Source organism: Protopterus annectens, chromosome 13.part0, assembly GCF_019279795.1.
Source record: "Protopterus annectens isolate FY-2018-M chromosome 13.part0, PAN1.0, whole genome shotgun sequence".
Taxonomy (NCBI): Eukaryota; Metazoa; Chordata; order Ceratodontiformes; family Protopteridae; genus Protopterus; species Protopterus annectens.
In genome coordinates, this window is record NC_056747.1 from 759,103,750 (window position 1) to 759,129,415 (window position 25,666).

The following is a 25,666-nucleotide window of genomic DNA, read 5'->3' on the forward strand; positions in this document are numbered from 1 at the left end:
ACAGAGGGAGTAGTAGCAGGAATTGGACGGTCTGAAGGGTTATCTAGTGATACCTGGCACGGAATGAAATGCCCAAGTCTCAAGCTTTGGTTTCTTAGAAACATTTTCTTTCTTGGTTTCTTAGGCATTGAGGGGACGTTGACGTCCAAAGCTAAGAATACAGCATCCATGGGACCAGATGACATCCCGGGCTGTGTACTACATGAACTACACAATGAACTGGCACCTCACCTAAGTGTCATGTTTAATCATACCCTCACCTCAGGCTTCATGCCCACTGAGTGGCGCACAGCTACAGTTATCCCACTCCACAAGGGGGGATCCACCTTGGATCCCGGGAACTACCGCCCCATCAGTCTGACGAGCCTGATCTGCAAGGCCATGGAACGTATTATCATGTAACTTATAAACAAAGACATTGGCAACCTTAAAACACTGGACCCCACCCAGTTTGGGTTTGTGAAGGGCCAATCTTGTCTCCTGAACCTGGCTGACTTCTTCGAATCAGTATCCAGAGCTGTGGACGAGGGTAAGGCAGTCCACACAGCCTATCTAGACTTCGCCAAGGCCTTTGACGCCATCCCCCACTCTGGAATCATAGACAAACTTACTAAATTGGGCATTAAAACACTATGTCACTCGATGGGTTGACAACTGGCTTACTGACAGAACCCACACTGTAAAAGTAGCTGATTTCAAACCCAGCTCCAGAAAAGTGACAAGTGGAGTACCTCAAGGTTCAGTCCTGGGACCTCTCATTTGGCATCTACTTCTCTGAAGTACAGGCCAACACTAAGGGACTCTGGCTAACAAAGTTCGCAGATGACTGCAAACTGGGAGCCATTATTGAATCCCCAAATTATGTCGATACTCTACAAAAAGGCCTTACAGAAACAGATGCTTGGTGCCAAAGTCATGGGCTCAAGCTCAATGCCAAGAAATGTATAGTTATCCCCTTTGGGGAAAAAAGATGTACCCATGAATTACCACACAGGTGGCAGTACACTAAACACCGAAGGTGTGATAAGAGACTTAGGGACACAGGTGGACAGTGGTCTCACCTTCAATAACCACATCACCACAACAGTCAGGAAATCCTTCTATCTGGCACACCTCATCATTAAGGTCTTTTCATCCAGAAAAAAGGAGGTCATTGTCCCACTGTACTCATCCCTCATTAGACCCATTATGGAATACAATGCCCCATTTGGTATGTACCTCTCAAGACATCTGCAACAACTGGAAAGGCCACAGAAATACCTCACTAAAAGAATCACAGGCCTAAAGCAGATGCACTATGCTGACCGCCTTAAAAAACTCCAGCTATACTCTGTCGCATATCGTCTACTCCGAGGCGATCTCTGCTTAGCATACAAGGCCATGTCAAACCCAGAGCTGTGGGACATGCTACACTTAAAGAAATCCCAATCCCTCAGAGACACATGCTCCAGGGATCTAAACCTTGTCATCACAATAAACAAAACATGCTAGAGGGATAGGTTCCTGACCCAGGGACTCCCCAGACTCTGGAATAGACTGACCATACATGTCAAGCAGAGCGCCTCTCTGGCCCTCTTCAAAAGGAACCTTGACGATTGGATGGGAGAAAGGAAATTCACCCTGGGGATCACGTCAGTCGCCTTGCTAGATAGGGGTCCAGGGAAGTAAACAGTGTGGGAAGAAATAGTCAGGGAATTGTTATGGCTAGGCTTGTATAGGCCCTAGGGCCGATAGCCTAGTACCAACCTATGAACCTATAAGAGACAGAGACATGGAGGCCATTTTACCTTGTGCTAGCTCCATAAGCCTTAGATTCTCAAGGTAAATGTTTTAAGATGACAGACAGCTTCTTAGGACCTCATGAACAAATGACTGACAAAACAGTCCTTATAACTGCGTTCATCAACTAAGCAAAAAAAGGTACTTTATTGCCTGTGAGGAATTTGTCTCCTGCAATCGTATTTCCTCCTCTTCGATGACATGTACAAAATTTTTTATAAATAAATAAGAGAGAAGAGGAAGGGTCCCTAATAGAGATACATATCTGTGCAATAGCTACGGAAGAAGCAAAAATCATACATCTGACAGACCGAAGCTGAAGCAGTAGTTCAGTACTCTGGCTGTAGGCAAGAAAGTTTTGAAGTTATTCTTCTATCGGCTTTTCCCGGTTAGGGGTCGCCACAGCAGAACTCCGGTCCGCTAATGATTGGCAGTAGATTTTTATGGTGCCGAGGTGCCAGCCCGATGCCCAGCCTTCAACGAAGGCACACCCATTCACACATGTCTTTCGAACGCCACTCGACCGTGGGAAGGACATGCAGACTCCACACAGAAGGCGCTCCAGCCGAGAATTGAACAGCAGAACCTCTTGCTGTGAGGCGACAATGCTACTGCTGCACAGTTTTGAAGTAATCCGCAAAAATAAGTTCGGTACTTCTTGCCTCCTTTGGAATGAGGTCATACATCAGATGTATGGCGTGAGAGGAAGGCATAAAGTTGTCACATGTCCATTTTTTTCCCCTGGATTCAAAGTGCTTCCTTGCATTCTCAGTGTTAGCAAATGTTTGTTTGTGATGCTAATGCATTTATAAGGAGCTCCAACAACATTGCTGCTCACTTGTACCCGCCTACCCCTGTTGCTGATTGGATGAAAGGCTTAGATGGAAGGAATAATAGCCAGTTGCAACCTGCCAGCAGATTACCCAAATGTAATGACTGCAACAGTGAAACATGATGAACATCTAACACATTCAAGTGCACTCTGTGCATCTTGTTGTCATTAGAAAATTATTTATTCTTCGTTGCAGTAGCTAGGGTCTATGCCTTTGTGCTACTAGGGGCTGGCAACTGTACTTTTTTTGTTTTTTTGCTGCCGTCATGCCTTTCAATTTCTGTACCTGTAAATTAAGTATGCAGTGCTAGCCTGTGTGTTTGATTTGGCTGTGTGTGTGTGTGTGTGTGGGGGGCACATATATAAATCTTATAGGTAGTGAAAAAAAAAAAAAAAACAAGTCATCTTTCAAAAATAAGTCACAAAATGACTCAGAGAACATCTAGGTCCTCAGAGCTTTAAAGGTGACCATTTGTGACAGTGTTAGTGGCTTAGTAGGGTAATCTGCCATAATCTAAAACTAACACCTATCAGAAACTGACACAAAAGGTCACTGTAGTTTGTAGGGAATGGGGCACTGTGGGTATTTCACACTATCAAACTTCAAACATGTGCACAGATGGCTACTGTAGCTTGTATAAGGGCCTTGGACAATGTGGTAATTTCTTTAACTTACTTCAAAATTCAGACTACAGTGGAGTGCACAAGGTCACAATAGCTTGTTTAGGAGCAAGTTGGAGTACATTAATGTGATCTTTATTTTTTTACTTTCTTTATAACCAAAATCACAGCTACATATAGTAATGTGCACCAATTTTTTGTTCCTAAACAGTACACTGCCACTAGACAAGTGACTTCTGCACACTTCTGAAGTTTGAGTTTGGGGAAAGTTAAAGAAATAGTTACCGCATTTTCCTAGTGTATCTTTTGGGGGTCTGGGTAAGAAGGCATGCTGCATATGCATATGACAGTAACACATTGAAAATGTACTTTGTTCTTTTTATTCTTTCACTTTCACTCCAGCTTCAGAGGAGTACATAGAAGGTGTCTGCATTTTGCAGTTAGCGGATGAGCAGGCATTCCATGCAGCTGTATAATAGCAGCAACTTGAAATATATGACTTGTGACCATTACTTCTTTCATTGTCATTCATTCACCATCATTAACACCACAGGGGTACACTCCAGTTGACCATCTTTTTTTTTTTTTTTTTTTTTTTTTAGGAGGGGGTAGGCTCTCATCCCAGATATGACTTGTATGCCCTCACAAGCATTTATCTTCTCAGTTTATGGGTAATTACTATTTTGTCAGTTTTAATGTGAAGCCTTGGACACAACATAATTCTGCCTTACTTCCTTACTCATGATTTTGTTCAGGTTATCATTAGATCAAAGGATGTGGAAAGAAGCTCATATCATCTAGAATGCTATAGCTTTTCGAGGTCCTAGCAGCTACCAGACCCCCAGCTTAATTTTATTCCTACACAATCATTACAGCATAGTCTTGCTACTTAAGATATGTTAAAACAATGCAGGAAAAAAGCTGAAGAGAGACAAAGCATAAGAAAGCAAGACAAAATTAATCTGGATTGTGTGGGAAAGACAAGATAGTTGGAAACATGGAAAGGCAATGGTACATATGTTAGGGGACACAGAAGACAGCATGGGGTGCCAAAGAAACCTTTATTCTAGGGCTCCATATTACCAAAGGCTACCCCTACAATGATTGTATATGGTATTTGAAAGGGGTCCTTCTGGGGATGGTTTTTAAAAAGAGGTGGCAACACAGATGTAAAGAATGTGTTTACATTATGCAAAGTGTATAGTTTATTTATCAGGAAATGGCAGGATACAAAGGTGGCCAGCCTTTGGCATGCTGGCTGGATGTAGGGCTACCTCTCTCAGGATAGTCTGTCAACAATACTGTAACAGCAATTCATGGAAGGACAACATTTTTTTTCCAAAAAACGAAGTATAACGTATTCCCCAAAGGGGAACTTATTTACCTAGACTAGATGATGCATAAACTAAGAATGAAAACACAGAAACTTACCAGGTTTGCGTCCACAAAGGTAAAACGCCAACCGATCAGTCAGCTCGTACTGGCACTCCACCAACCTGTCAGCGAGTTCGTGATGACCTGCTTGCCTAAGAAGTTTAAAGGAAAAAGGTTAGTTACATCATACCAAAGTTAAAAAAAAAATCTGTGTCCCAAATGTCAACCGAAACCATGGCTCCTGCATTACAAATTCTGTAACAAGGGGAACTTCCATATCTCTAAAATTGGAAGTGTAAAAATGAATTGCACCTAAACAAAAAAAACAAAACCAAACAAGAATTAATCTTATCAACAAATAATGTAGATGACTTCGGGTGACAAATTAGGACATGCGTGCGTACACACACACACAAATACTGTAAATGGTGTATTCTGCTTGGTTGATAATCTAAAATTTATTTACTTATTTACATTTGTTTACTGGGTTCGTGCACTGATCAATACTGCTCAATTTCAGACTCAGCCCAGGTGAATCACTCCACAAACAAAAAATACAGAAATGTAAGCAATAACAGAAGAGTTCAAACTAACTTCATAGAAAAAAAACTGTGTATGTACATTCCAGTGAAAAAGCAGAGTGCAATATACAATCAGACAGAGTGTAATGTGCAATACATACATTAGCTTCTAAAATGGGTCAATCTTCAGTGAATCTTGAGAGAAGAGACTCGGAAAGGAGCTAAACTAGGCGATATGCCCAGCAATGAAGCAGGAGGATTTGGATTGGAGGAAGCACTGTTGTTTTGAGTTGAATTCTGAAATTGGAGAAGTGTTGATTTCCTTAATTTTTTGGGGGATAGCTTGCCAAACAGGAGGTGCCTAAGAGGAGAAAGCATGTGCAGTGCTGTGGAGCTTGGTTCTACAAGTAATGAGAGTTGGTGTGGCTTGTAAGTAGTGTTTCAGGTTGCATGAGGAGTCTTTTTGTTAAGTTTGCTGCAAGAGGAGTAAACATATGAAGATGGAGTAGTCTGTAGAGCTAGGATCCTAAAATTAGGCTAGATCTTTGTTTTATGGGTAGCCATTTGGCTACAAATTTGTGTGTACAATAAAATAATTTCAAATCCTGCTAATTAATTTTTTTTTTGTAATTAAAATATTTTATTCACAAAGCAGCAACAGCCAAGAGCAAGGTATATACTAGCTCCTAAACTGTATACAAATGGAGATGGCAAAAGTAGCCTTCTAGGAGAAGGTATAGTTGTGTGAAAACTCACCACAACAGCTGATGTCTCAACAGGATCACTGTAGCAGCAGAATTCATTATATGGAAATCAGCAGCAGGCTGATATACATGCCCAGCTGGCCTGAATCCCAGAGCTCTGCTCATGCAAGGGCACAGGCCAGTACCCTCTCCACATGGAGGAGCATGTATAAATAACAGATAAAAGGGATGTCATGCCATGCCGTCTTTTCTAAGCCACACTCAGTGTATGTAAAAGCTGGCTTTTGTACCAAAACTAAGCAAAGGGTGACTTCTTGTGCTGTCCAACCACAAAGTGCTAAGGTTTAGTGCAGGAGACCAAAAAGAAGTTATCCTGTGGGGAAAGAGGAGTGACTGCTTCTATTACAACAGTGATTTTGTCAGAAAATCTACTGTTATGGTTAGTTTTCACACAACTGTACTACGTTCCTCATGTGGATTAATGTTGCAGTGGAATTCATTACATTTAGGAAACAGACTCCCACAGAACGAACAGTATGTGCAGGTGTGCCAGCACACTCCCTCAAAGAACATCTTGGAAGATCACTGCTTCAAGTTCTGCCCCTGGATTGTACACACATTTTTTAGTGTTTCAAGACAATGTGGACCAACGACCAGCTGTCGCCTCACATGTAGTCTGGTCAGATACCTGCTTGAAAAAGGTCATCAAAGCAGAGGCTGTTCAGGCAGAATTGCCTATAATATGTTCCTGCAGAGCCTACCCTTTTTCCAAAGTAGAACAGCATGCAGTTTGCTAGCAAAATTTACAGAATCTGCTTCATAAATGGCTTGCTCTCCTTACCCTGTAAAGGTCTCAAACAATGGTTCTGCACATCATGTGGATTTAGTTCTCTCCATGTAATAGTATAGCTGTCTGTAGACAGCTAGTAGATTCAGGTTTCTATCCTCACTGTTGTAGGGTTTCTGAAAGAATACTAGGAGCCTAGATAAGGGACATTTCTGCAACTACATCTGGCATGAAGGTAGATTTGTCCTGGGGTTGACCCTCACAATGTGTAAAGCATTTAACATCAGGGTTGCAGCTCTTCTTCCAAATGTTATCTACGAATAATGTGATGGTTTCAAGATTAAAAAAAAAAAAAAAAACAGCTCAAATGGGTCTGAAGTCAGATGCTCAAAGACCAAAACGAAATCCCATGAAGAGGCATTTAAAATGTAACACAGAAAAGGAACCTCTAATTTTAATGGGTACTTGGTCATCTTCTTGTACTAAAAGGAAAAAACATCCTATCATATATTCTCTTTCAATTAGATTTTCAGGCGTCTTTCAAATTAACACATCCTGAAAGAAGAGCTGAGAGGAACAAGACTCTTATCGTCCAGGCTGTCACCTCAATATTCTGCTAGTTGGGAGGCATCAGAGTTCCATCCAGTCCTCTCAGTCAGCAGGTCTATCCTGTGTTACAACAGGTATGGTTGTTCCTTGGCCATTTCTGCCCCCGTGGTAGGTCATTGCTGTTGGAGCCAAACTGGTATTACGGGATCAACTGGGGGATGATACCACTAGAAACAAAAGATGACCATTATCTAACTTTGTTGCAGGGCACCATTTTGCAGTAGGCAGCAAGAAGCTGATAATTTATCAGGGAGGAACAAATCTAGTTCTGGGAGTCCCCATCCAGTTGACAGCAAATAAAAATAACCTCCCCCATTCAGTTTTCATTTGCTGTTCCCTAGGAGTCTCCTGCACAAGCTGTCTGTGATGCTGTTGTACTGCAGCAGTATTCATACTATCCAGGTTAACTTGTACTGGCACCTTCCAAAAGTCCTCCTCCAATCTGTACTGCCTCTCTGCTTGTTTATATAGTATACCACACCACAGTTTTCATGTCTTGTGTAAAATACTCAGTACTTCAGTTAAAGCTGGTTTAGATTTTGATTTCCATTTTTTAATAATTATTTTTTTTGGCAGCCAATAGCATTAAACGTAGTAGGGACTACTATGTACAGGCAATTCAGATCTTGTAACCCAGCTCAGAATACTCACTACCCTAGTTACAAAGTACAGTTGTGTACACTTACCATAAATGTAGATGTTCGAGTGTATTCACTGTTGCAGTCATCACAGTTGGGTTATCTGCCTGCAGGTAGCCCTAAGTCGGCCCGAATACCAGAGTCTTGGGATTTCTGCGCCGGTTGTTATCCATGACATCAGGTCATCAGGGGTATAAAACATGCAGCCTACGCCATTACATCAGTTTTTTTCTTGCCACAGATGTCAGGTGCCACCTTAATGGAAACCAATTCAATCTATAAATATACAAGGTTATACCTCCAACAAAAAAGGAAATACACCAAAAAGCTTTTGAAGATAGCAAAGGAAAGTAGATGTACATCCAAAAAAAAGAAGGGGGCTGGAGGGAGGGCAACCAGGACTGCAACATTGAATACACTCGAACATCTACATTTATGGAAAGTGTACACAACTGTGCTATGATCTTAGTGTTTCACTGTTGCAGTCATCACTTTTGGGTAGATTCCCAAAGCTAAGGATGGGAGGAGGAATTTAAATAGAATTAGGACCAGCTAAAAGGCCCTGCAAGACTGCAGTAGCAAAGCCAGCTCTGGATTTAGAGAAAATTGGCAGATGATAATGCTTGGTGAAAGTATGTACAGAACTCCAAGTAGCAGCTTCTAGGATGTCCCTGGTAGAGATGCCTCTGAGAAAGGCTGTAGAGGTAGATGCAGCCTTGGTAGAGTGGGGTCTGATCCCCTGTGGGGTAGGTTTTCCATGGTATTTGTAGCAGAAATGAATGCAATGGCCTATCCATTTGGAAATGGTTTGCTTTGAAATAGACGTCCCCTCTGCCCCTGCAGCAAATGCCACCAGTAGTTGATCACATTTCCTTTGAGGTTTAGTTCTGTCCAAGTAGAATCTAGGTTGTCTGTGCATGTCTAAGGAGTACAGAATCCGTTCCCCTTTGTTCTGTGGATTAGGAAAGAAGGTTGGCAAATGTACGGACTGATTAAGGGCCACACTGGATACCACCTTGGGCATGAAGGAGGGATTGGTCCTGAGGGACACCCTGTCCACATGAAAGATGATGAAAGGCTCCACTGCCACGAGGGCCTGTAATTCAGATACCCTTGTTGAACAAGTGATTGCTAAAAGGAAAGCTGTTTTCCAAGAAAGGAATTTTAAGTCTGCAGTGGCAGCTGGCTTGAAAGGAGGAAGGGTGTGCTTTTCCAATACAAAGTTGAGGTCCCAGGCTGGAGTTGGAGCTCTCTTGGATGGTCGTAGATTTTTGGCCCCTCTGAGGAACTGCTTAAGTAGTGGATGAGAGAAGAGGGGTGGTTCTGTGTTATAATGAGCTGAGATGGCTGAGGAGTGAATTTTGAAGGAGGAGGAAGACAGGCCCTTATGAAGCATCTCAGTTAAGTATTGAAAAATCTGAGGTAAATTGGGCACTGTTGTGCTCATCCCTTGAGCTTGGTTCCAGGCACAGAATCTTTTCCATTTTTCAGCACAAGACTTTCTGGTACTAGGCCTCCTCACCTCTAAAATGATATCCATCACTGGTTTACTGAGGGATGGGTAAAGGAGAAATTATGTAATTAGCCAGGCTGCTAGATTCAGTGTTTGAAGTTGAGGGTGCTGAATTTGGTTCTCCTGCTGAGACAACAGAGTAGGAGTCTGAGGCAGGTGCCATGGGACCCACAGTGACACACTGCACAAGAGGGGGTACCAGTGTTGGCATGGCCAATCTGGTGCAATCAAACTCGTCCTTGGTTTGTCTTGTTTGATCTTTAGTAGTACTTTGGAGAGCAGAGGCAGAGGAGGAAAGGCATAAACTGGTTTTCCAGCTGAAGGACAGAGCACCCACTTTCCAAGTTGTTTGTGGGGAGTCCTTGTGCAGAATTTGTCCAACTAATAGTTTTGGGGGGGGGCAAACAGATCTCTATCTGGGCTCCCCCATTTGCTTGTCAACATGTTGAAAATCCTTAGTTCTAGTTTCTACTCATGTGGGTTCATGAGGTTTCTGCTTAGTTCGTCTGCCAGTGTATTTAGTTTTCCTGGCAGGAACTGAGCTTGTAAATGTACTTAATAGCTAAGGGCTGTGTTCCACAACGCCATGGCTAGTCTGCAGAGGGGGTAAGAATGTGCACCTCCCTGCTTGTTTATGTACCACATAACAGTGGTGTTGTCTGTCTTTATCAATAACTGTCCTGGACGAATGTGGTCTTTGAGGGCTGTCAGAGCATTCTGTACAGCTAACATTTCTTTTTGATTGATATGCAGGTGCATTTGACTTGGGTTCCATTGGCCCTGAATGCACTTCCCTGCCAGGTGGGCCCCCATGCACAGTCTGATGCGTCTGTTAAGGTTTGGGCGGCAGGGGGTAGTGTGAATGGTAGTCCCCTGTTTTGGTGGCAGGCCTCTGCCCACCAAAGGAACTCTAGGCGTAGTCAAGGTAATGATAGGAATCATTGCTTCTAGAACCTGTGAACGCTGATACCATAGGCTTTAGAGATACCATTGCAGTTTTCTCATATGCAGCCTTGCATATGGAATTAGAAGAATGCAGGAGGCCATGAACCCCAAGGCTTGCAGTATTTGCCTTGCAGATAACTGGGTTTTTGTGGCCACTTGTTTGAAGTAGCTGTCAAATGAATCTGTTTCTCTGGTGTGAGGAAAGCCATCTGGGAAGTTGTATTCAAGCTTGCTCCCAGGAATATAATTTGTTGACAGGATACCAAGTGCGATTTCTTTTCGTTTATGGTGTACCCCAGCAAGTCAGTACCCTTTGAACAAAGGCCAGATGATTCAAAAGTATGTCCTGGCTTTCTGCCTGAATTAGACAATCATCCAGATATGGGTATATTTGAATATTTCTTTGCCTGCAGAATGTAATGACTGTAGCTAGGCACTTTGCGAATACCCTGGGCACAGTAGTTCAGAGAACTGATAGTGCATTTAGCCTGCTTTGAAGCATAGGTATCTTCTGCAAGACTCCCTGATAGGGATGTGCAGGTATGCTTCTTTTAAATCTAGTGTTGCCAACCATGCATCTTTGCCAAGCATAGGAAGCAGCTGATGAAGAGTCAGCATCTTGAATTTTGGGATCACCAGAAAGGTATGGATAGGAGGCCATGTATTGCCTTTTCTGGGTACCAGGAAAAATCTCGAATAGAACCCTTGTCCATTTTCCTCTTCTGGTACCAACTGAATAGCCCCCATGATCAAGAAAGAGAGAGTTCTTGATTTTGGGCCTCTGCCCACTGATTTGGGGGTAGATCTGGCCACCCGATTGGTGTTGGTAAGGTGTGGAAGTGAAATCTGTATCCTTGGGACACTATATTTAAAACCCATTTGTCCTGGGTAACGAGTACCTAGTTTTTGGCCAGTAGACCAATCTTTCCGCCTAAAGGAGCATTCAGTTGGGAAGTGCTTGGAAGTTTCAGAAGCAAGTCATCGAGACTGTTTTCCACTGGGGGGGGGTCTTACTACTCCCTGATTTGGGTGTGAACCCCCCCCCCCCACTGCTTAGTCTTGTGTGTCCCCTGGGACTGAAGTCTGGGGTTTCTGCTATGTCTGGGTTTGGCTTGAAAAGACCTTGAAGAGGCTGGAAAGGACCAATTCTTAGACGGCCAGTGCCTACTAAATCTAAGAGGCTGAACTTGTAAGAAATCTTTAACAGTTTGCATAGATTTAGCTTTATCTTCCATCTTTTTAAGAACTTCCTCAGCCTTGTTGCCAAACAGGCGGTCCTGATTTAAGGGAGCATCCAGCAATTTAGCTTTAACATGATCAGGTAAAGATTGCTCCTTAAGCCAAGCATGCCTTCTAAGCACAGAACCAGCAAACCGCAGCCCTGCAAGACGCCTCTAAAGAATCAAATCCACATTGCAAAGTATGTTTTCCAACCTGTTCAGCAGAATGCATTAAATCCTATAATTCTTTATTTTCTGCACAGTCAGGAATCATCATTTTCTGTTTAAGCAATCCAATAACATGTTGTTGATGGGACTACTACCGGACATCGAAATTATACTATTTCGAAATCCGGTAATAGATGGCCACTAACGCGAAAGTGCACTTCACCGAAAGTGCACTTCCCCGAACACGACTAGAACGAACGGGCAATGTCCTCCACTGTGGTGCGGTAGTCACAGACCTAAGGATTAGGGCTTGGGTTAAGGATAGTGGATAGCCCTACTAGCTATCCACTATCCTTAACCCAAGTCCTAACCCTAAGGTCCGTAACCATTCGCTCAAGTGGTGTTCGCGAAATTGCACTTTCGTGTCACTGTGGGTTTACTGTTTATTTTCGAAAAAGTGAGTTTTTGATTATATACAGTAGACCCATTGTTGATACTTTAACATATGAAACTGGCAGTTTAAAGCCCTAATGGCCAAGGTTGCAGAAGTGTAAACCTTCTTACCCCATCTATACAGCACCCTGGAGTCCCTTATCAGAAGGGGTAGGATTTTTAGCAGTAGAAGCCTTAATGCCCTTGGGTCCCTGTGAAATAGTCTCTGGATCCGCAATAGGATTTTTAAAAGGGAACTTGTGTGACTCAGGAACCCTGTAATATCTGTCAGGTTTTCTGGAAGGAGGCGGCAAAGAATCAGGGGCAAACTAGATTCCGAAAAAGCAACAACAACAATGTCTAGTACAGGAGGAATAGTTAAAGGCTTATGCTGAGGCAAGAGTTAAGAAATCCCTAAGCCTCTTTTTTGAATCAGAAGAATCCTGGCTTTCCCAGTGGAAATGCTCCCTTAGAGTATATGTAAGGTTTCACCAAAAGAAAAATACTCTGGAGGGGAAGCAAAGGGAATAGAGTCCTCTGCATCAGAATCCTCATAAGTAGATAAGGGCAAATCCAGATCATCAGAAGAATCAGAAAAATCAGAATCCAGGTCAGAAGACTCAAACAACTTTAGTCCTAGGTTTCTTAGAAGGAGGGAGGCTGGATTCCCCTGATTAAAGTTATAAGATCTTCAGCCATTCTTATCATTTGTTTTTTAGGCATATGAGGCCTGAGCATGCGGCCTGGACATTGTTTTTTTAGGCATGGTTCGAGATTTAGGCCTAAAAGAAGAAGGAGGCGCCAGTTTAATATGCAAGTCCGTAGGCCTGACTACACCCTCAGAAGCCGGTGCCTGCACAGTGGCTCCAGACCCATCCAAGGTAGAGACATCCGCAGGTTCCATAGCGGAAGCATCTCATGGCATACCGGACTCCGAATGGGCCTCAGTAGAGGCCTGTGAATCAGAAGTAGTGGGTATCAGAGGCTGCGAAAGCGCCTCACTGAGTACCGGAGAACTGGCGACTGGATTAGGAGAAGCGTCGTTGGTAGTTTCAGACTTCGGCGGCCTGTCTTTGTCTTTATCCATTTTTTTGGAATCCTGGTAGTCGGATGGCTAACTGCCGACATTTCCGGATAATTAAACAGAGAACTGAAATATTTAGAGGCGAAAATATACAGACGACAGACAGTGCACTGATTAAATAAAGCACAAAACTGACAGCACGGTACGTCGTGGTTAGGGCCTAGGCAAGGAATACAATATGAATGAAAATCTTTATGAGGTATTTGCTTTCCACAAGTAATGCAATTATTAACTTTTACTGACATCGGTAAGGAGCAAGAAAAAGTTTCCCCAACGGGGTACTTAGCTTTAGTTGAAGACTTTGGTTCTGAAACATGGAAACGAAAATTTCAGGAGTCGGCCGACCAGCACTTGCGAACTGCTTCTGCTTCAGGCACTGCATGGCAAGAAAGACTGATGTTATGGCGCTGGCTGCATGTTTTATACCCCTGACGACCTGATGTCATGGAAGAAGGGACAGCAACTGACACAGGACCCAAGACTTTGTTAATCAGGCGGACTGAGGTCTACTGCAAGCAGATAACCCAAAAGTGATGACTGCAACAGTGAAACATGAAGAACATCCAGGACTGCAACAGTGAATACACTTGAACATCTACATTTATGGTAAATGTACAACCCCTGTACAATTCTCATGTTTCACTGTTGCGGTCATCACATTTGGGTTGATTCCCAAAGTTGAGGGAGGGTGGAGGGAGTCAAGAAGTGTTAGGGCTAGCTATCGGGCCTTGTAAGACTGCTGTAGCAAATCCAGTTCTGGATTTAGAAAAAAAGAGGCAAGTGGTAATGCTTGGTGAAGGTGTGTACAGAACTCCAGGTTGCAGCTTCCAGGATGTCCCTGGTAGGGACTCCCCTGAGAAATGCTGTAAAGGTTGAAGTAGCTCTAGTGGAATGAGTTCTGATCCCCAGAGGGATAGGTTTTCCATGGTGCTTGTAGCAGAAATGGATGCAGTGTGCTATCCATATGGAAATGATTTGCTTTCAAATGGCCTTGCCCTCTGCCCCTGTGGCAAAGCTGACTAGCAGCTGGTCAGATTTTCTGAAAGGCTTAGTCCTGTCAAAGGAGAACCTGAGCTGTCTGTGCATGTCTAAGGAGTGCAGGATCCTTTCCCCTTTATTCTGAGGATTACGGAAAAAGGTTGTCAAATGGATGGATTGGTTTAAAGCCACACTGGATACCACCTTGGGCATAAAGGAAGGGTTAGTCCTGAGGGAAACCCTGTCAGCATGGAAAATAATGAAGGGCTCCATCATCATTAGTGCCTGTAACTCAGACACTCTTTTTGCTGAAGTAATAGCTAGAAGTAAGTCTGTTTTCCAAGACAGGAATTTTAACTCTGCTGAAGCAGCAGGTTCAAAGGGTGGAAGTGTGAGCTTCTCCAGTACAAAGTTAAGGTCCCAGGTTGGGATGGGAGTTCTCCTAGGGAGCCTCAAATTGTTAGCTCCTCTTAGGAACTGTTTGATGAGAGGGTGAGAAAAGAGAGGAAGCTCAGTATTATAATGAGCTGAGACGGCAGAGGCATGAATCTTAATGGATGAGAAGGATAGGCCTCTGTGGAGCAGCTCTGCTAGGTAATCAAGGATATGAGGTAAGATGGGCACAGCTGTGTCCTTTCCTTGAGACTGACTCTAAGAACAATATCTTTTCCACTTTTCAGCATAGGATTTCCTAGTACAAGGCCTTCTGGCCTCAAGGATGACATCTAGCACCTGTTTGCTGAGGGATGCTGGTGGTGCATTTAGGGAATAAGCCAGGCTGCAAGGTTTAGGGTTTGCACCTGTGGATGCAAAATCTGTCACTCCTGCTGAGACAGCAGGGAAGGTGTGTGATGTAGGTGCCAGGGTGGCACTGCTGTCAGACTGCACAGGAGTGGGTACCAGTGCTGGCATGGCCAGCCTGGAGCAATAAGGATTGCACTTGGCCTGCCTTTTTGTTCTTGAGTAGTACTTTTGAAAGGAGGGGCGGAGGAGGAAAGGCATAAATTGAGAGGTTTTCCCATGTAAAGGATAGGGAGTCCACCTTCCAGGCTCTGCTGTGAGAGTTCCTGGTGCAAAATTTGCTCAATTGGTGGTTTTGGGGCGAGGCAAAACGGTCCACCTCTGGAGTTCCCCACCTCTGGGTTAGAAGTTTGAATGAGTTGGGGTCCAAGTTTCACTCATGAGGGTCCAGTAGATTTCTGCTTAAGTCGTCTGCTAGTGAATTATGCTTGCCTGGCAGGAATTGCTTGTTTATGTACCACATAACTGTGGTATTGTCTGTCTTTATCAGGAGCTGTCCCGGAAGGATAAGGTATTTGAAGGCTGTCAGAGCATTCTGTACAGCTAGCATCTCCTTTTGATTGATATGCAGGGGAATTTGTTCTGGGCTCCATTTGCCTTGAATGCATTTGCCTGCCATGTGAGCCCCCCATGCATAGTCTGATGCGTCTGTTGTCAGGGTTTGGGTGGCAAGGGGTTGAGTGAAAGGAAGTCCCTTGTTGCAGCTGCATGTTTCTGCCCACCAAAGGAACTCTGCCCATAGACAAGGTATGATAGGAATCACTGTTTCCAGGTCCTGAGAATGTTGACACCAGAGACTTTTTTAAGTACCATTGAAGTTTACTCATACAGTCTTGCATACAGAATTAGCAGAATGCATCAGGCCATGAACCCTAGGGCTTGCAGTATTTTCCTTGCAGATAGCTGGGTTTTGTTGGCCATTAGTTTGAAATAGTTTGTCAAATGGACCTGCTTTTCTGGAGTGAGGAATGCCATCTGGGAAGTTGTGTTCAAGCTTGCTCCCAGGAATACAATACGTTGGCTGGGCACCAGTTGTGATTTATTTTTTTTGATGGTATATCCCAGTGAAGATAGAAGGCCTTTTACAAATGCCAGGTGCTGAATTAGCAACTCCTGACTGTCTACCTGAATCAGGCAGTTGTCCAAGTATGGGTAGATTTGAATATTTCTCTGCCTGCAGTATGCAATGGCTGGAGCCAGGCATTTTGTGAATACACTGGGCACAGTAGATAACCCAAAGGGAAGTGCAGAGAAAATACAGTTGTGTACACCTACGTTGCAGTCATTACATTTGGGTTATCTGCCTTGAATGTGAGAGTCCCTTATTTTATTTATTTATTTTTTTGCCAATGGTTGTGAATAAAACCAAATAAAGGAAGAAGAGGATATCCCTGCCTAGCTTCTCTGTTCAAACAGTGTGTCAGAGAGGAGCCCTCCCCACCTTAATTCTTGCCTCCAACCTTTCATATATCCTATTGATGTGCACATTTTGTCTGATTTCCTACTACTGAATTCACATCTTCCATATCAAATATTGTCATACATTTCTTCCTTCTAGGTCCCCTTAATACATCCTGCAAATCAATTCCAGGTCACACCCATAAATACAAATTCCCTGCTGAAAGTGGATTATTTCTCACATTTTATTAAAACTCCATTAACAGCACTTTTTGGTGGAATATTAAGACATGCCAGCAAAATCCTTCCCCTAATAGCCTCTTACTGCCATAAATTTTCATTATTTTTCTTTTATCACTACTGAAGCCCCTCTAGCAGTCGATACTACTACTCCCCTTTTCTTTATTCCTCAATATTCTGCTGGATGTTCATACCGAAACCCTCTGACAAATTCACATGGTAATTTCTATCCAACGGTCTCTCCTGCAACATTGCAATTTGCATCCTACATTTCTTAATATAATTCAATACTCTACTTTTTGTCTATACCTGCAAGGTCATTTACATTTCATGCAGACACACACAGAGTAGCCATTATGATAAAAAGCTATTACTCCACCTGTTATAGGCAACAGTTCTTCTGAATGTGCATTTCCAACATTTAGTTTATATGCACACATGGTTTGTCAGGCTGGTCTTTTAAGCAGCTGCTTCTTCCCATCTCCATTTGAACCCATATCATGTGTCCATGACTTTTTAGGTTCATAGGTTGGTACTGGGCTACCGGCCCTAGGGCCTATACAAGCCTAGCTATAATAATTCCCTGGCTATTTCTTCCCAGAATATTTTACTTCCCTGGTCCCCTCTCTAGCAGGGAGACTGATGTGACCCCCGGGGTGAATTTCCTATCTCCCATCCAATCGTCAAGGTTCCTTTTGAAGAGGGTCAAAGAGGCGCTCAGCTTGACATGTATGGGCAGTCTATTCCAGAGTATGGGGAGTCTCTGGGTCAGGAACCTATCCCTCCAGCATGTTTTGTTCATTGTGATGACCAGATTTAATCCCTGGAGCGTGTAAGCTCTGAGGGATTGGGATTTCTTTAAGTGTAGCATGTCCAGCAGCACTGGGTTTGACATGGCCTTGTATGTTAAGCAGAGATCGCCTCCGAGTAGGTGATATGTGACAGAGTATAGCTGGAGTTTTTTTTAGATAGTCAGCATAGGGCATCTGCTTTATGCCTATGATTCTATTAGTGAGGTATTTCTGTGGCCTTTCCAGTTGTTGCAGATGTCTTATGAGGTACATACCAAACAGGGCGTTGTACTCTATAATGGGTCTAATGAGGGATGAGTACAGTGGGACAATGACCTCCTTTTTTTCTGGATGAAAAGCCCTTAGTGATGAGGTGTGCCACATAGCAGGATTTCCTGACTGTTGTGGCTATGTGGTTATCGAAGGTGAGACCACTGTCCACCTGTGTCCCCAAGTCCCTTATCACACTTTCGGTGTTTAGTGTACTGCCACTTATGTGGTAACTCAAGGGTACATGGTTTTCCCAAATGGGATAACTATACATTTCTTGGCATTGAACTTGAGCCCACGGCTCTAGCACCAAGCATCTGTTTCTGTAAGGCCCTTTTGTAGAATATCCACATCATTTGGGGATTCAATAATGGCTCCCAGTTTGCAGTCATCTGCAAACTTTGTTAGCCAGAGTCCCTTAGTGTTGGCCTGTACTTCAGAGAAGTAGATGCCAAACAAGAGCGGTCTCAGGACTGAACCCTGAGGTACTCCGCTTGTCACTTGTCTGGAGCTGGATTTTGAGTCGGCTACTTTTACATTGTGGGCTCTGTCAGTAAGCCAGGTGGCAACCCATTGAGTAACGTAGGGATTAATTAATAAACCACAGCAACCAACAGTAACAAATATGGTAAAAACCACAGCAGCAGCAATCCAGCAATTCCAAGGAAGGAAATTTATTCACCAAACAGCAATAAAAAATCTCTAGCGCCTCGGCCAACAAGCCTTTAACAGAGTACATCAAATGAAAAAAGACTCACAGTTTATATACACATATACTTGATTGAATAATGGATTGATAACTTATATTACATAGTTAATTGAACCTTATTAAAACATAAAGCACAGATTAACACACTTATACAAAGCTTTTCCAAAAGGGATTAATGCCCAGCTTAGTAAGTTTATCTATGATTCCAGAGTGGGGGATGGTGTTGAAGGCCTTGACGAGGTCCAGATAGGCTGTGTGGACCGCCTTACCCTCGTCCACGGCTCTGGAGACTGATTTGAAGTCAATCAGGTTGAGGAGACAAGATCGGCCCTTTACGAAACCAAACTGGGTGGGGTCTAGTGTTTGAAGGTTGCCAATGTCTTTGTTTATAAGTTCCATGATAATGCGTTCCATGGCTTTGCAGATCAGGTTAGTCAGACTGACAGGAAGCTAGTTCCCGGGATCCAAGGTGGATCCCCCATTGTGGAGTGGGTTAATTGTAGCTGTGCGCCACTCACTAGGCCTGAGGTGAGGCTATGATTAAACATGACACTTAGGTGAGGTGCCAGTTCATTTTGTAGTTCATGTAGTACACAACCCGGGATGTCGTCTGGTCCCATGGATGCTGTATTCTTAGCTTTGGAGAGTGCATGTTTTTACCTGTGTGGCCGTGAGTACTGGAATTTGGCAATCTTCTGATATTGAGATTGGCCTTTTAGGGAGTGAGAGAGGGGTGAAGCTGGCACTGAATCAATCTGCCAGGATATTGGCAATATCCTTGGGATCAGTATATTTAAAGCCATTCTGTTGTAGCTCAGAGCAGATCTGAACATTGCCATTTAGATTCTTGCCATAACTACAGAATGCCTTGTGGTTGTCCTTGGAATCTCTGGCAATTTTATTTTCATAACTAGCTTTGGAGGATTTTATGAGGGATCTCAGCTTCTTAATGAGACTGGTAAGGGAGTTTTTTGCATCCTGGGATTTTCCTCTTTTTCTGCAACAGTTTCTTCCTTCTGTTGTATAGTTTGTTTATGGCAGGGGACCACCAGATTGGGTTCTTTTTTTTGGAGGAGACCGTCTTGGTTCTGTTTGGAATCACGAGTGGATGTGCTCGTACAGTGTCTTGGTGTAGGATTCAGCGGTCGAACTTTCAGTTCCCGTCTGCATGGGTGTCATGAAGTTTGTCACTTCTGACTTGAGTAGCATGAAGTTGGCTTTGGAGAAGTTTTTTATGGAGGTTTCTCTACTGGGGGGTGGGATGTGGATGTCAAGGGTGATTAGCTTATGGTCAGACCTGACCAAAGAGGGGGTGACCACTGGTGTGGAGCATCGATCTCCCATCTTGGTAATGACCAGGTCTAAGATATTTGAGCACCTGGCGGGACTATGGATTAGCTGGGTCCAGGGCATTGGAATTTATGAATTCCAAGAACCATTGAGCAAAGGTGTTGATACATGAGAAGTTTTCCCAATTAATGGCAGAGTAGTTGATATGACCCAGTATTAGGGTGTTTGGTTGCATCTTAATATTATCTAGTATGTTTAGAAAGGTGTAGTGAGAATCTTGGGGCATGGTAGGGGATCTGTAGCAAGCTACAATTTGGATTGAAGTCTTACCTAGTGTCAGTTGCACCTGTAGAATTTCGAATGCATTGTGCTGGGCAACTAGCCTGGAGGTGTGAATATGGACACTCCTCCACCTTTAGTGCTTCGGTCCTGGTTTGGTGGCTGAAAAGTGTGGCAAGAGTTGTAGCCTGGTACTGCAGGAGTGCACTCTGGAGCCTTTAACCAGGTCTCAGTTACGGCACAGATATCTATGTTTTCCATTTTTAGGAGTGCCTCAAGAGAGTGCATTTTGAGGTTTAGACTTCTAGCATTGAGTAGCATTACCTTCAGATTTTGCAAGCTTATATCTGCTACGGTGGTGGTTTTGTCCTTTGAGCCTTGCCTAAAAAATGCACTATAGGGGTGGCAAGAGCCTTAGCCAGTAACCTAAATCCCAAGGGTGACAGGTGCAGACCATCTCTGGCAAAGCATCGTGGTTTGTCGATCATGTCATCCTAGGCAGACAGATATTGGATCCCCTTTGAATGACACCAGAAACTCAGCCAATTGTTGAAGTCAATAATTTTGCCCTTATGCTGTGGTATCATTCTGGGCGAAGGCAGGATACTGCTCAGGGCTAGGGTCATACCTGCCTGGACCACTTGATCTGAGAGCTCTTCCGTGTCTCTTTTCATGTAGTCCGGGGAGGTACGTCTCAAGTCATTCACTCCAACATGGACAATGATCGAGTCGTATTTGCACTTGCTGTGGAGTGACTTGAGTGCATGCATTACGTGGCGGATCCTGGCATCCGACAGGCAGCTGACAATCATTTTCTCCTTGTTCAGCCTGGTGAGTGGCGACGTCAGTGTGCCTGAGTATAGAGTCACCTATGACTAAAGTGTTGGGTACGTTGTCTTGCCTTAGGGGCTGTTGTTTCGTTGCACACTGGTGTTTTGAGCTGTGTGTCACTTTGGTTGTGATTGGTGTTTGTTTGAGTTTCAGCTTCGGAGGTTCTTGTTGCTTGGGCAGGTTAATGTTAAGGGCCTACACATATGTGGGTTTAGTGTTACTATGTGTGGATGTTGGTGCCATGAGTTTTGAAAGGCTCTGTGTTGTTTGAGGTGTAGTGCAGGTGTTAACCTTCTCCTCTAGACTGTCTAGCACAATCTTGGCTGGAGAGATCTTTGCTTCCAGTTTGGCTATGTAGGTGCATCTCTCGCAGGTTGTAGTGCTGGGTGGCAGGAGGAGAGGGTGGTCTGTGTACATGAGGCAATTGCTGCATTGCCCCAGTACACAGAGATTCACCAGGTGGATAGGAGAAATCACCGGAAGCTGACCCTTTGACATGCCTGGTTCAGTGTTTCTTTTGTAAAGTACAAGAGCTGTTTTTCCTTATCTTGGCAAGGTACTTTGCAATTACAGACTGTTTAGTGCCTATGATTAATTTCTCCTTATTAACAACGAGAATTGAGTAACACGCGGTGGTGGTGCTGCGGTAGCGTTGTCGCCTCACAGTAAGACGCTCTCAGTTAGAGCATCTTCTGCGTGGAGACATGTGTGAATGGGCGTACCTTCGTTGAAGGTTGTGCGTCAGGCCTAGCAAGCCGGTACATAAAAATCAACTGTCAATCATTAACAGACCAGAGTTCTGCTGTGGCGACCTCTAACCGGGAAAAGCCGAAAGACACAAACAAATAAACAAGGAGAATTGAGTGCTTGTATCACTTTAAGGTTTCCTAGTGCTTTCCAGCAGGTTTTAGAGCAAGTGCTAGTCACAGGAATTCAGATTTTAGTGGTACTACTGAGAAACCAACTAGTTCTAAGGGAAAATTTGAAGAACAGACTTTCTGGCACCGAGAATAGTTTAAAGTGCTAGACTAATAAAAGTGCAGGAGAGTAGAGAACTAGCAGATCTAAGGGAAAAATGAAGAGCTTACAAATAATCCTGGAAACAGCAAATCTGTATCTTGGCTACACTAGTTCAAGGAGAGGTAGGAAACAGTTTTATTTTTTTGTTTTTCAGTAGAAAGTGAAGAGGCAGAAGATAATGAGATAATTCAATATGCAGAAGCTAAAGGGGGGGGGCTTTGCTAAGTTCTCATTATTAACAGTAGAATGAGCTGATGTAATGTGACGGGGGGGGGGGAGTGTCCAGTATCAACTTTATACCAGAGGCGGGCAACTCAAAGCCACCAAGACATAAGACCACCATAAGAACAGGATGGGTGGGAAAACCAGTTGTACAGATTACAGAGATATTAAATCAAAAGTGCAGATGAAAAATGAGAATAAACACTTATCTTTTCTGAATATCACAGCAGGCAGTAAAAGTCAGTCTCTTAGCACAGCCTGAGTAACAGGTATATCTCTGCTTCAATGAAAACACTCAAATAAAAAAAGAAAACAAAATTTTCTGAACCACTATTCCTTTTAGCTTGGAAAAAGCACACAAAACAATGTACATTTTCAACAAATACAGTTTTCCCCTGTAGATAGGAGCAGTTGCCCCAAATCAACAGCTGCACTCACAGACATCACCTAATCTAATATTAAGCTTACCCATGCTATGGAGCCTGCTACAGCCTATGCCCCATGTACACAAATTGTTATATGTTCTTTTGTCTCAATTATCAGCCCAGATATAAAAATAGCTTGATTGCTTTCAGTAAACATTAACTTTTAGCTGTAAGAAAATGTACACTGGCTACCTCTGAATAAGTAAACAAGATTATGCATTGTTTTATCAAATGCATTAAAGTACTAAAAGTGCAGGGGAGGCTACTACTACTAAATTTCCCACAGTTTCAAACTTTATTTTGTCATCAAACTGCTTGAAACTTTAAACTTTACATTTGTCTCTGCAGAGTGATAAGAACTGTCAAGATTAACTGCTTGCATGCAAAGAAAGCTCCCGTCTAAGTAAAGGTCAGCACTGAGAAAAAAAAGACAGGTAACAACTCTGCAAATGCAGGAAAGAATCATTGTACATTTCACTGGAAACACAAATTTAGACTTCCCTAAGTTAACTGCCTGGCACCTGCAAACTTCTGGTCTCTCACACACATTTGTTAGTGGGGGAAAAAAACAACCTAATGACTCTGCAGAGGCAAAAAAATTAGAAGTTATGTACTCACCATAACGTTCCATCTGAGTAGGTGTATTCATTTGTCTGCAACCTGTGGGTTATGGATCCGATATCGGATCCGAACCGGCATGGTTTTCCAGCTATGGATCCAAGCTCTCAGCTCCTCCCCTCACCCATAATGCCCTGCTCTACCCTCATGACCTCAGATCGAGTTTGCCAAAGCAACAACACCCTAAAAAGGGTAACATAGAATATGCAGGAAACTGAAAGGCCAGGGGGATAGGAGGGCGGGATGGTTGCAGACAAATGAATACACCTACTCAGATGGAACGTTATGGTGAGTACATAACTTCTAAATCTGAAGTAGGATATTCATTTGTCTGCAACCTGTGGGACAGAGTCCCCAGCTACCTGAATCTTGGGCGGCCATCATGGAAGGATATTCCGAGCACGCTGGAGCCAAAGGATGCTCTACCCCTAGATGCAAGATCCAACTTATAGTGGGAAATAAACGTATGAGATGAAGCCCACGTGGCTGCTGCACAAATATCATCTAGAGGAATCCTAGCCTTGAAGGCTGCCGAGGTAGATACTGACCGGGTTGAATGGGCATGAACACCCTCCGGTGCGGGCCTTCCTGAAGCTTGATAAGCCAGTAAGATGCACTGTGAAATCCAGCGGGACAGAGAAACTTTAGAGATTGGCTTGCCCAAATTGAATTTTGCAAAGGAAATAAACAGCTGGTCGGATTGCCTATGACCAGCCGTCCTGTTCAGATAAAATCTAAGTTGCCTGTGAACATCTAGTGAATGTAGCTTATATTCACCTTTGTTTTCATATTTAGGGAAGAAAACAGGGAGGTTAATGGACTGATTGATGTTTGCTTCAGAAGCGACTTTAGGAAGAAAGGACGGGTTGGTCCTGAGGTAGACACGGTCCGGATGAAATACCAAGTAAGGAGGTTTAGCTGATAATGCTTGAAGTTCAGAAACTCTCTTGGCGATGTAATGGCTACCAAAAGGCTGTCTTGTAGGACAAGAATTTGAGATCCACCGTAGCCGCTGGCTCGAAGGAGGCGGTCAAGGCCTGTAGGACCAGAGAGGTCCCAAGGAGGAACTGCTTGTTTTATAGGGGCCTGAGAAGAAAAGTACCTTTAAGAAAAATTTTACACAATTTGGCTGACATAAGAGGATTAGAGTCATGGCCAATGTGATAGTGAGAAATTGCCGCCAGTTGTACTTTGACTGTGGAACTGCTGGCACCATCGTTAAAGAGAGTGGTTAGAAAGTCAAGCACTAAAGGAAGAGGAACCGTGAAGGGATTCAGGCCTTGCCGCTCCGCCCACAAAGAAAAACGTTTCCACTTGCTTCGTAAACCTTTCTAGTGGATGGTTTATGAGCTGCCACCAAAATTGCCTTAACCGGTGATGAAATACCGAGTCCTAATCAAGAGTGGAACTGGAGCAGCCAAGCGGTCAGCTTCAGGTTGTCCAGATTCGGAGGAGGAATGCAGGATGGATGGGATATCAGATCCGGGATGGGATCTAGAATCCAAGGAGGATTCACCGAGTGAGACCTTAGGAAGGGGAACCAGATCTGTCGAGGCCAGAACGGAGCAATGAGAATCATTCTGCAACCCACCCGAGAGGCTTTCTGAAGAACTTGGAGCATCAGAGGCAAGGGTGGATAGGCATACAGAAGACCGGGTGGCCAAGCATGCACCAGAGCGTCTCTTGGAGTACCTCCGGAGGAGGTATTAGAGCGAAAAACTGTCGCACTTGGTGTTTGAGGGAGAAGCAAAAGATCGCATGAAGGGTTCCCCACCGTGCGAATATGCGTTCGCTACTTGACAATTGAGAGACCACTCGTAAGGGGTCAGAATGGTGCGACTGAGCTTGTCCGCTAGGATGTTGGACCGACCGGAATGTGCGTTGCTATTAGAAAGCGGTTGGTGGAGATTGCCCATTCCCAAACTCTCATGGCTTCTCGACAAAGAGGGTAAGACCTTGTTCCCCCTTGCTTGTTGATGTACCAGACAACAGACATGTTGTCCGATTGAATTGCAATTGTTCCCAAGGGAAGAAAGTCCTGAAGTGCTAGCAACGCTAAGAGCACTGCTCTCATCTCTAGAACATTGATATGCAGTAAGGTCTCTGAATCGCTCCACGTGCCTTGGACGGTCCGGCCCAAAAGTGCCCCCACCCGAGGCGGAGGCGTCCGTGGTCACCGTGGCGAGAGGGGAGAAGCACAAAATGGGCGGCCTTTGTGGAGATCCGGGAGTAGAGCCACCACAACAGGGACCGCTTGCAAGCCTTGCTGATCGCTATAGGATGATGCTAGGGGAGAGCAAGGTATGACCACTGTACTAAGAGCGTCCACTGTAGAATGCGCATATTGAGCCTGGCAAGAGGAAGAAGTGCTATAGCCGATGCCATGGACCCTAGAGCCCTCAGGACCAACTCTGCCGGAACAGAACTTGAATGGAGAATGGCCCGCACCTGGAGCTGCAGATTTAGAACTCTGTCCGCAGTGAGGAAGGCTCGTAAACTCCTTGTGTCTAGCCTGGCCCCTATAAAATCTAAGAGCTGAGTGGGCGCCAGGTTGGATTTCTTTGTAT

The 25,666-nt window shown here is 44.0% G+C and overlaps 1 protein-coding gene across 4 annotated transcripts in view; it reads right to left on the reverse strand.

The window, feature by feature from the left end:
- Positions 1–25,666, reverse strand: part of GIT1 (GIT ArfGAP 1) — a 1,727,505-nt gene that overhangs the window by 1,176,439 nt on the left and 525,400 nt on the right. For all 4 annotated transcript variants that reach the window (XM_044054459.1, XM_044054456.1, XM_044054457.1 and 1 more), the window contains exon 7: positions 4,664–4,758. In XM_044054459.1, coding sequence (XP_043910394.1) covers positions 4,664–4,758 — 95 coding nt within the window. The remainder of the gene's footprint in view (positions 1–4,663; positions 4,759–25,666) is intronic.